Here is a 12629-nt window from a genome sequence, read left to right as displayed (position 1 = left end):
TCTAAGCCAAGCAACAAATCTGCAAAATGAAGATTATAGAATAAGTGCAAAAAAGGGTCCACTTGAGGCTGGCTCCAAAAGCCAAGGAATCCCCATTATGTCCCATGTTGAAATGCAATTTTTTACAGCAGAAATCATTAGGTTTACAGTCTGGTACAAAAACCATTTTTCTGTCAATCTTTTTTTTTTCTGTAAGTAAAAACTGTAGGGGGATAATCTTTTAGGACTCACATCTTCTGATTTGATTTTGGATAAGAGTTTTGCATGCTTTTTCATAACTGTTATAATAAGTCATTTGCATAGCAGGTGCTAGCATTATTTCTATTTGCAAGGAGGATAAAGACCCGCCTCTGTTACTAGATTGACCTAAAGTTGGGTAGCGTCTGCTTTTTCAACATGGCGAATGCCAACTGCCAACTTGCTATGGCTTTTCAATTCACATTATACAATTAAAAGCTTTCTTCTCTTTATTGTGTCAAAATAAATGTCATCCAAAATGTCAAGTTGTGTTAGCGGTCAGCTGTGAAGACTAGAGGATGTTTGAATGGCTGTCCTTTAAAAAAATGTAATCCTTATAAAAAGGTATTTAGTCTTTGCTTTGAATAAACAGAAGCAAGATGATGGTAGAAAAGGTGGGGTCTTCCAGTGACTCAAGACGCCAGATGTGTGTGTCTTTGCATGTTGTGTGTGTCTGTGTTTAAAGAGTTAAAGCCAGAGGGTATAAAGTCGAGAAGAATTGTCTTAGCAACAGATGGTCTAAACAAAACTCCTCCCCTTTGTCCCCATCCTCAGAAGCTCCGTCACTAAGTCAGGACAAAGACAGTCACATCTGACAGAGAGCTCAGGAGGTAACCAGGCGGAAATATCCCAAACAAAGACCAGCTGGGACGCTTAGGGACACGGGTTTCAGCTCTAGTTAAGTTCACCAGTCTTGGATGACCTGCTGCAGTACAACTACACAAGTCGTAATGCTGGTTTCCATGCTTAAACCTGCATAAGAATTGCAGGAAAGTGTTACATTTTTTATGAAACCTAGGGTTCGGCTGATGTCATAATTAGATCTCAGTAAACTCCACTCCCATGCCTCTGGTAACCAGATGTTTTATTAACTCCATTAATAGTAAAGCTACTGGCAATACATTTCCAAATCTAGCTATTTTGGTTTTGATTTAAACTAATTTCTAACACTTTTTAGTTGCACTTGCTCCATATTTTGTATTTATTATTAATTTAGAAGACTATTTTGGATTTTGGTTATACAGGGCCGTATGATGCATATCTTTGAACACTTGTAGCACTGCTGAGGCTGAGTCAGCAGACAGAAGTAATATAATCCACCATAACAGGCTGCTTGTTGATGACCCCATCATGCTTGCTGACACAGAAACCCCTCGGGCTGAATGATGTGATGGTTAAGCCAGAGTCTTGAGTTTCTGCGGCTCGTACAATGACATCCAGCTCAGAGATATGCTAACGAACTAGCCTTAAATATTTAAGGGAGAGAACACGGTACAAGGTGCCACGGCTCTTTCTCTGCTGTCTGGTGTAGCGGGAGCACAGGTGGTATCAGGTGATCGTATCAGCCAAGAACAAAATAAAGCTAATTAACTCATCCTTACTTGGACAGAGTTGAATGGTTAGTTATGATGGGCCAATTTCTTGGATCATAGATTGGTTTCATGGAGCAAGTGAACGGCTGCTCAGCGAACAGCAATTAAGCCGTCGGTGTAGCAGGTAGAGCTGACTGTTGGCCAGGAATGATGCCTGGTTGATAGATGAGAAGATCAAGCTGGACTCATGACAAGCGTCTCATTTGTTGGCTCAGACGCAGAGCGGGATACCGATCCGTAACACCGGAATGAATCCACCAGGACCAAATTCGGCCAAAAGAAACTCGAACTGTTGCTGCTTTCACTTGTCCCTCTCGAATGTCCTTGTTTTTGTGAGTTCATTGATGTTTGTCCTGGTTAATTTCGTTGAGAGAAGTGGTTCCTCATCAAGTAGCAGAAGATTAAAAACACATAGGATTTTTAAATAGAGGATCATGGTGTAGCAATCCATTTACATCACAAATACCAGGAAAACACATCAATAGAGAGGCATAAGGCCAACACACTAACCCTTAGCGAACTTATTTATGGTGCCTGGACAGATGTGTAATCCAGAACTTTTATTGGCAGGCCAGCCTGTGTTTAGTAAGGGTCAAAAACATATTGATTCCTACATGTTCCAAGTGGTTTGTGAGAATCAGTTGGAGGTAAAATTGACCAGAATGGCATTTCAATCAATTGGACAAACGTTGGATACCTACAAACCTTTGAAAAACTTAAAGAAAGGGTTAGTGGGACCAAATTAGGGATTGTAACCAAATCCCCAAAATGCTGAGTCAGCGGAATGAAGGGGGGATCCGCCAAGTATACCTGGTGAGATTAAACCAATGGGCTGAGTGCAGCTGGGAGGACAATCTGTGCATAGTTCCCCCTGGGTCTCTGGTCACAGGCTTTAAACTGAGGCAAAAACGTACTTCCCTTCGAAACAGAAAGCCTTTAGTTGAAATGCAGTCAATATGATTTCACATCACAAAGATAGTCATGATCTTAAGAAGACAAAAGTAGGACTGGGCTTGGTCTTTTTCAGTACTCTGAAAATGTTGGACTAATAGAAGGTTAATGTGCTAATGTATTTATTGAAATAAGATTGTTTTCCCTCAGCTATTTAAAAAATCTGGACCAGGCCAAAAGGGCCAGTCTTAAGAGTTGTTGTGTTTATTGAGATATTTCTTACAATCATTTTCCATGGACTCAGTCATGCAGCCCTTTAGCAACACGATCTCTTCTGTATTCATCAGGCATTTGTCCTCAGACTCTTCAGGTTAAATACAGTGCATCCAAAAGATTAAATGAGGAATGACACAAAACTGTGCTTCAGCATGGCCCAATTCCTTTGTTTCCTTGATGCTAGTGTAACATCTGCCATCCTGCTGCAGTAGGTGCACACAGCCAGCATGGGTGAGGGCGGGGAAGGGCAGGGTGTGTGACCGAGGGGAGAAATCACATGATTAAAGGCAACCTTCAGCATCTGTGCTGGAAGACGTATGAATTAATGATGGCGGCAGCAGCTGATCTGAAATCAGCTAATGGAGGAGGAGGAGTCCCTTGAGGAGAAGAGGGCTTCCCCGTGTCTCTGTTGGAGGGGGGAGTCAGAGGAAAAAATGGGGGAAAAGGGTGGAGTTCATCAATTGTTCTCGACTCAGAGGAGCTGCAAGAACCCCCCCGAGGGGGAAGCTATAAACAGACTTAAAGAAGGATGGCCTCAAGGCAGCAGCCTCATCGGTTAACACAGTGCAAGCTTAATTTTCATATTCAAAGACTGGTTTTGTTAAAGCAGTCGGTCTGAGACTGATTGAGTTATAAATAACTGTGTCACTGGGTACTTGAAAACACATGAAATGCAACAGGATTTATCTGTCATCACTGTTTTGAAGATGTTTCTTTAACAATAATAATGCTGATTTAAGCAAATATGTTTGCAAAGCAAGACTACAGTTGTTTTGTGTGCATGATTGTAAGTCTTTTGTTTGTCTGTGTGTACAGGGGGGTTAAAGTGCACCTCCCCTTCAACCATCTGATGCAGCTAATCTGCAATGCAGCTAATGAGTACAGAAGAGAATTTGCATAACAATTTCTGTCTTGAGGAGCCCATGAAGTAAAACACTTGACACTCTGCCACAGACTCCTGATACAGTGTCTGGATTTACATCCCCTTATCCTGACTGAACATACTTCTCCTCCAATGTTCTACTGGGTGATTAAAGTATTAGTATGATGCTCAAGGTTATGACTCTTTTAAAAAAAAATGGGTTCCAAAATGAGACGAAGAGGCAGGGAATAATCTGATTACTGTTTGTTTGATTGGATTTTGGGCTATAAGCCTCATGACTTTCAGTATCTGCAGAGCCACCTGGAATTCCCTCTCCTGTCGTCTACATACCAGGCCCTCGCTGTACTCGCCTGCAGACGGTTATGGGGTCACATGAGAAGGCATCCCTTCGATATTTCAGGAATGCTGCTCCATCAGGACCGTCACAGATTGAGTGTGTTTGACTGTGAAAGACATCTGGGGCATGCCAAGTAGGTAAGTGGTTGAGTTTAGCCATTTATGGGACTTATAGCTCCTTTTACATCAACATTGACCTTCACTTAACTCACACAGCCCTTGATAGATCATTATGGGTTTTTTTCTTTTTTAATATTGACCAATTGCTTATCCAAGTTTAAGAAACAGGATCAATTTAGTCTAGATTAATCACAAAATGATTACAGATAAAACAACAATAATGCAACTACTTCCAATACTCTCACAGCAATCCAAGACCAGAGACATTTGCTTTTAACCACACAGGTTTTTTTTTTACAGTCCTGTAAAATTGAAGCCTGGTTTATAATTCTGCGTCAAATCTACGCCGTCGCATAACTCCTCTACGTAGAAGCCAGTACGTAGCCTGATGTACCTCTCCTCAAAAAGTGTATGGACTTTTATACCTTTATTTGATAGAAAAGTAGATATAGTAGGGACAAGAGAGAGGGAAGAAGTCACAGGTCAGACTCAAACCCGGGCAGGTTATAGGGGAGGACTATAGCCTCAGTTCAAGGAGCACTGCCTAACCGCTATGCCATCTGCACCCCATGACGTACAAATCAGGCTTAATGCTACAAGGACCCAAGATGCAGTATGCACATGAGCGGTAGGGGGCAGCGGAGAGGCAGAGGGGATGTGACAGGGTCAACACAGCAGCAGTAAAAGTAGCCGTTGACAGCTAAGTTAATTTAGAAGTTCACGTGGAAACCTACAAAAACACTTCATAGTCCTGAATGACTGGCTTTATGTTGGTGCCGCTGTTGCTTCTCTGCTGTTACCTCCTTCAGTAACGTCCATTGTTAACCACCTGGACGTGTAGTTGCATCCGGCCTGACCTCTCTGTCGGGCCCTCTAGAGACTAGAGGTATCCTCCAGTAACACATGCAGTGCATAGCCTGCCATATCACGTTCAGTCACATTCATGACACAGCTGGTTGTGTACTGCATCAAGGTTAAAAAGCAAGTATCAGCCTAAAACTCTCAGCCTTTTACTCACAGGCACTGCATCAGCAACTGCATATAACCACATGTCTGTCAAATCTCATAATTATAAAGGGAAATTGTAAGTCTGAATGATGACATCATGTCTTCATGACAGCATTTGCATTTTAAAAAAAAGAAAGATAAAGTCAAAGTGCTTTTATGTCTTTAAGGTGGGGAACATGGAGAGTATTTTTTATTTCAATAATTTGAGGCAAAGCTGAGTTAAAGTGTGAAACATTAGACACAGAACACAGAACATTCCTCCTCCTGTGAGTTTAAGTATCTCATCATGCATGCTCATTTGAACAGCCTCAGGCTAAACCACACAACCTCATTCCTAATAAACAGAGTAGAAATGGATGGGAAAGCTAACAGTTCATGACTGTGGATTGTGCCATGCTGTGTTGTTTGCTTCTGTTAACACCAAGGGGCTTGTCATTCAGTCTTCAGGCCACAGCAGTTTAAGCTCATGCAGTGTGGGATGTGTACCGACGGGGAGTTCCTGTATTAAGTGCTGAAGCTTTAGCAATTACCTCAAAACAGAGTCAACAAATTAAATGTGTTTTGTTAGTTGTAACATGTTTCACATAAACACATTGGAAAATGTAACATTTTAGAAACTATAGCTGCACAAACTGCATTTGTACTAGGCTGACTTTGTGTGCAGTAATCATAGGGGGCTAAAAAAGGAAATTCAACATCTGGGCAGGGAGCAGTAATCACAGGTTGGAGGTTATTAAACTGCCAGACGAGACCTCCGAACTGAAAGGATTTAAACTACTCTCATTACCATACACAGTGTCTGTCAGGTACGGCAGCCAGTGAGGGTCAAAGGACATGTATTGAGTTGAGAATAAGCAGAGATGCTTTAAAGAAAGAGAACAGATAGATTTTATCAGCATAGAAAGAATGTACCGCTCACAGCAAAATACTGATAACATTGGTAAAAATGTTGAAGAAAAGGTAGATTTGACCTGATTTACAGTGTGAATTTCACTGCTTCAGATGAACACAACAGACAGCACAGCATGCCTGTCACTTTGAAATTAACAAAGCCATTTTTGGCTTAGTCAAAATTGATTATTTTCACCATACTTATTCCTTAAGATACTGAGGCTACATCCACTAGCCACTAAGCTCAGCGACATGTACCAAAAGTTTTCTCAGTTCGGGTTTAACCAAACACATGAAATATATCAATAAGTAAGCTTTAGAACTGTTGGTAGCTTAATTGTATTTCCTTTGGACGGAGTAAGTTTGCTTGCCCCCAAAGCAACAAAATGACTGATCTCTGTGCACATAATGAAACTGCTTCAATCTGTTTTCTGTTTGTTAGTAATTTCTTTTATTTTGTTGATAGTGTGATTGTGTTGAACTACAGGTAGCATTGATAATATGAAGTCAAAAATTCTCATAATTGTGTTGTTTAGCGGACTCTGTCGCTTCATCCCTCACTTTGTTCTTGTTACGTCATGTGTTGCCTCTTGGGACTCCGCCAACAGATAAAGTCTGGAGGGCCATGTGTGAACAACAAACTCCAGAATAATACAGGGGCAGTCCGTCTGAAACCTTCTAGAACATTTCAATAGTGCACATGTGTTTCACATGTAGATTAAAAAGGATGATTCACCAGGTGACCAAAGTTGATTTCTGTTTCAGAGAATGACACACCCATGACTGCCCAAAGAGAGACAGGGAGGGAAGGCAGGAAGGATGGGTGTTGGAAGGAAGATTCACCATTACATGTTTTTAAGAGCTCTGTCTTGTTCTTTCATTAAACATTATTATACAACTGGAAGGAGGGTAACTCATTTGGCTTCATGCAAGAATCACATGACTTGTTTGTGAAGCTCAATTATGAAAAGAACAGCTGGACAATTTGTGAAATGTGTTTTACAAATGTTGTCCAAATGCAACAAATCCTACCTGTTAGTACCATTAAATTGCACAAATTATGTCAACCCATCATTTTTATAACACAGGGTATCTTTTAGCACAGAAGCTGTTTTCTGTTTCTATATGCTATAGCTAAACTGTTAAAAATCTGCTTCAATATAGGCCCTTCTACAAGGCTATGTTTATGTACAAATTTGAAAGTATTATATTTATTTCCCAACACTAAATAAGAGAGTGAAAAAACATATTTTCTAAAATACGTATATTTAAAACTATAGGTTTCTGGTTGGACGAACAGTGTTAAGCATTGTCACATCGCTTAACACAACAACTGTTTGTCCATCATCATAAGTTAATAGACAGGAAGGCAATCTCCTGTTCAGCATTATTTGTAACAAAAATGACATGTTCCTTCTCTTTTAACACCACAAACACAGACAGCTTTGTCTGAAAAGCTTGGTGATGAAGCAGGTTTAAGCTAAAGTCAACAGCGAGGTGTCAGCAGGAGGTTATCACTGCTCTGAGCTCCCCATGAGGCGGTCAGCTCACTGATAGAAAGGGGGTCAGGTTACTGATAGAGACGCAAGAAACGCAAACAAAAGCTAGAAAGGGGGGGGGGAAAGTGCTTGATCCAGACTATTTTGACACAGCTCGTCGAAGTGTGACCTAAAATGTTGTGTCAAAAAATGTCAAATTCGAGAGGTTCATCGTGAGAGGTTGTTTTTAAAAACCAAATGAACCTCCCCGCACACTAGGCATCTGTGTCATTATAAGGAAGGATTATCCTTGTTAGTTGGTGTGTGTTCTGACAATGCCTGTAGGTAATTAGTCCCAGCGCTCTCGTGACTGATTAAACCAGCTCCAGACTGTACCAAAGCTGCAAGAGTTCTGCTGACGTGCACATAAACACTGCCTTAATAATACCACCCTGTGTTTGTTCATAAACACGTCGCACAGTTAATCCACAACAACTTCAATACTCTCTACAGAAATGTTTCAAAGTCTGCTAATTCAATTCCATAATCCACGCTGTTTCATTTTGAACTGCCTAACAAATCCAAAAGGCCGCAGGAACCATTCTCCATTTTTGGACCTTTCATTCCTTCCTTCCTGACATCCTAAATTTACATCCTGACTTCCTTCCTTACTCCATCTGCACGTCTGCAAGGCTGGAAGTGAAGCGGGACGATCTCAGATTCTCAGCTCTCCAAAGTGGCAGCTGGAGGAAGTGACAACTGGGTCGAAAAAAATAGTCCAGGTTTCTCACATTACCCACCTCAACACACAGAATGCTCACCAAGCATGCCATGGCTCCAGCTTCAAAGACCCAGACATAAGAAGCACATATAGACGTTACAAGACGAGGAGAATGTGTCTGTCTGTGTGTGCGGTGGAGGTGATGGTGATGGTGTGAAACCCAAAGCCTTGTCACCGCAGCTCGACAATGCGCAGATGACAGGCGGCCATGACCTGGAATTTCAGGGGTCACGGCCGGGAATCTGGGATTCCCTGTGTCAGAGGATCTTTGGGAGAGAGGAATTTGGTGTGTAATGCAGGGAAGGAGTCAACCAGTGTGGAAAAATCCTTCGTGTGGCTACAGTGTATGGCAGCTGCTGCTATAAAGGAACTGATTACCAAGTTTAGAATCTGACATATATAGCTTGGATTTAACCAGGTCAACTGGATGTTTCAAAGACATTTAATAACTCAGAGTTTCTGTTTAAAGTTTGATTATATGATTTAACAATTCTATCACCCCTGACAGGATGAAACAGACATACTTCTATCTTTCAACACATACAGAAAGCCTTAATAAAAAGTACATAGAGAGAGACATTTAGGATGATCAAACTCAGACGCCTATAAAGCCAAAAAAGATCTCTTGCACACTCCTTGTTTTTGGGGGGTGTTGGATGTGTGTGCTTGTGGGTCATGTCCATTCAGAGGACGGATTGGGTGTGGAGTAAAAGCAGGGTTGCTGAAGGTTTTATAGTGTTGTGTCAGCTCCTGAGAGGAAAGGGCCACAGTGATGGATGTGATGTGCTCCAGGATGAACCTCTGAGCATACACCCATGAACCTGCCACTCCTTGCAGCTATCTCTAAAAACCTGCCATCATCTTAAACAGGAAGGCCAAACCTAGATTAAACATAATGACTCAGGCATTTTATTAAAATGTTTTCTATTTATCAATTTAACTTGTCTCTTTTAAGATTAAGAAGCAGATGTATAAAAAAGCTTAAAAAATGGAAAATATCATACTCATTCAATGACATCCACGACATGTCAGCTGCCATAAATCAGACTGGTTGATTCACTGGATGCACAGAAATGAATGAGGCCTCAGATTTATCCTACTGCACTTGTTTTTACTGAGTTCCGTTTAATCCGTCGTCTTTCTTCACGTCCAGAATTCCTGCTTAATTAAATCCACACTGGTTGCATGAGGAGTTCAGGATGCTGGCATCTTTCCATGACCCAAAAACAACATGGTTCATTTGTTTCATTACATGCAGTTTTTGATGATAAATAGGACCAGACTGCCACAAACACAGCTGATGCTGCTTTGTTTTACTGTTACTGCCCGGGTATATGGAAGTTACACAGAAAGGTTTGGTCTTTAGACTTCATGTACGCTGACTCAGATATCCCAGAGTGAAAATCTTCACAATTGCAACACAAGAGTAAAAATGAGCCGACCCTATTGGATAAACGCCTTTGTAGCATCAAAGGACTGAGTCTCAATTTTCAGTGCACCTTGATTGAGATCACACAGCTAATGGAAACTGATGTGGCATTAAATGAATACTAAAAGAATGATGACACGTTGTAACTTTGATCTTAACTTATGAGGATGAACAGACAGTGAAGCACTTTTATATTGCATGATCAAAACATACATCATGAGCTCATTTTTTAAAAAACAGAAAGAAAAAGAAGTGCGGCCTGGAAAAATTCTTATAAATCTTTGGGAAAATCCCACACAGGACACATAACCAGATTAAACAAAAGATTTCTGCAGAGCTGAACTGAAATAATAACTTTCCTCCGAAAAGCATATCACTAATAAAAATCAGATTAAGACCTGAAATCCAGCTCACCTCAATCTGTCTAATACAATGTGGGGTTTATGCAACACTATATTGAAAAGAAGAGTTTATGCAAGACATGATTTAGGTGTTTTTTTTCCCCCAGTCTTAACCTCGTTCTTGATAGGAATTTGTTTATTTTCTTTCACAATCACTTCCTCTTATTGTAATGACTTGTAATGATTAACCTTCTCATGACAGTGAGCTATAAAACATCACATAGCTGAGGGTCTGGTGCTGTTGATAGAGGTAAAGGAGGTGATCTACAGGAGAGATGAGACTGCCTCTCCTCCTGTGAGTGAGAGAGAGTGTGTGTGTGTGTGTGTGTGTGTGTGTGTGTGTGTGTGTGTGTGTGTGTGTGTGTGTGTGTGTGTGTGTGTGTGTGCCCTCCTCTGAGTCAGATGGGGATGACAAACCAGACCTTTTGTCAGCCTCTAAAAACCCTCTGTAAGTAGGTGCTGCTGTCTGGGCTGATTTGAAGATGACACATCCACCCTACATGGGCACTCACTTTTTACAGACAGTTTAGGTCATTAACTTGAAATATATAAAGAGGGGAAAGAAACAACCACTTTGGGGGGCACAGAGGGAGAGAGGCTGTCACATGAGTAGTGTTTTTAGTCAGTAATGAGATTAACTGGGCAGAACTGATTGGGAAATGTTTAAACTAACAGGAAGTAACAGTGTCTTTAACATATCTGAGAGTTGTTGGGATATTAGCGTCCCGAGTCCAGCTGCATCCTGTAGACATTATTCAGGCTCCGGTATACAGCCGCTTGTTTGGGATACACATAGCGGACCAGAAGGCAGTAAAAAAAAAACACAAACTCAGCTGGATAAAAGTAAAAAAGTGGTGCTCTTTAGTGATATGTTAAGTTAGAGTTAAAAGGACCGATATGAAACCAGCCGGGCTCAGAAAACACGGAGTAAACAAAACAAAGACCGCGTCGTGCATGTAACCACTAGTGAGTTAAGAAGGGATAAAACTACAAAAAAAACACGGTTCTGTAAGGAGTAAACTTACCTCTACGAAGAATGTCTCCATGTTAACTAGTGGCCGACCTCACGTCCCTTTGTAGTCTGAGTTCAGGGTACCACAGCAGAGGAGGAGAGGAAGCTGTATTCCCAAAAGATTTCCATCCGCTTCGTTAAGATTTAAAAATCATCTTTTAAGCCCTCTTTCTCCAAAAGAATCACAAGCGAGGCATCTGAGGTCGCACTTTCTTTCACTTCGGCGTAGTTGTTTATGTAAGGCGTCAGTTTGGGTGTCCTGTAAAGCTTGTGTGCTGCTGGGCTTGCTGTGCTGTGTTTCTGCTGTCTAGTCATTTCAATGAAGCCGGCACATTATGCAGAGGGGGCGGAGCCTGCAGGGTCACAGCCCTGCCCTCAGCATACGCCCTCTTTGTGTCCCGGAATTATGATGATTTTATGAAGATTTTGGAGGATTTGTACATTTTATCAGTGTTATTCAACACAAAACATGTATTCAGTATATAGGCCACAATTTAATATGAGAATAAACACACAGAGGCCTACATGAGAGACAGGCTATGGTCAATTGCTTCTGAATAGGCTTTTACATTTAAAATATGTTTGCCTGACTAAGGATTAAAGTGCTTTTTTATACCTTCATTTCTGCTGTTTAGATCCCAGTACATGTGCAGGTTTCTAGTGTCAACAACAACAAATGCTGTTTAAAACAGCCATTTTCAAACAGTAGAGCCCTTATCATTCATGAAGCTCATCCACTCCTCTAAGCTTACTAACACAGGAAGCCCAACAGATTTGTTTAATACTGGCCTAATGCAAATTGACTATCAAATGACAGGGACACCTTTAAGCATTTTGTTGTTAAGGATTTTTTTAGTCCTGTTCTAATTCATACATTTTGACAAGAACAAAATAATGATAAGAACCAAATGAGAAATTGTCTAGTCCTCAGCTATTAGCATTTAACTTATTTTTTGGTGTTCTGGCATGCATATTACCGATCGGTCTAAGACAGCAGTTTCAAACACATTAACTTGCCTTATGTACAAGACAAAACAAAAATAAATTAAAAATGGTTTAATTTGCATTACTCAGCAATAATTTAAATCCCTGCATTTGAACAAATTTTGGTAATCAGTGTATAACACATGAGCAATTTCGAGCCTATAGCTAACCCATTATATGAAAAAAATATATATATTGAAAAAATATATATTTATATTTAATGTTAATTAAGCTCAGTTGAGAAATGCACTATCTGTTCTTTCCCATGCCTAGCTGGGAACTTGTCCTCAGATAATTTAAATGTATGATACTCTTTTCTTTCAGGCTTTTAAAAAAAATTGGTTTGTTGTAGAATATTCTGTGGTTTAATTGAATTTTAACTTAACTCAACCCTTTGCATTGCGTTATCTTTATCTTATTGCATTTTTTCATGAGTGGGATTAATAAAAATAAAATTAAAAATATTTTGCATGAAATACAAAAGAAAACACTTATTTTGGGCCCTGCAGATGATTGTGCACAAGCTCAC

At 40.5% G+C, this 12629-nt stretch overlaps 1 protein-coding gene across 1 annotated transcript in view; it reads right to left on the bottom strand.

Annotated features, from left to right (window-relative positions):
- myo10l3 (myosin X, like 3) overlaps positions 1-11403 on the bottom strand; it is a 58427-nt gene extending 47024 nt beyond the window's left edge. The window contains 1 exon segment of the mRNA XM_061054313.1: positions 11130-11403. Within this exon segment, the coding sequence (XP_060910296.1) occupies positions 11130-11150 (21 nt within the window). The 5' untranslated portion in view covers positions 11151-11403.
- Between the last annotated feature and the right edge of the window lie 1226 nt (positions 11404-12629).

This window comes from Labrus mixtus, chromosome 13, assembly GCF_963584025.1.
Source record: "Labrus mixtus chromosome 13, fLabMix1.1, whole genome shotgun sequence".
NCBI lineage: Eukaryota > Metazoa > Chordata > Actinopteri > Labriformes > Labridae > Labrus > Labrus mixtus.
This window is presented reverse-complemented; position numbering and strand designations above follow the sequence as displayed.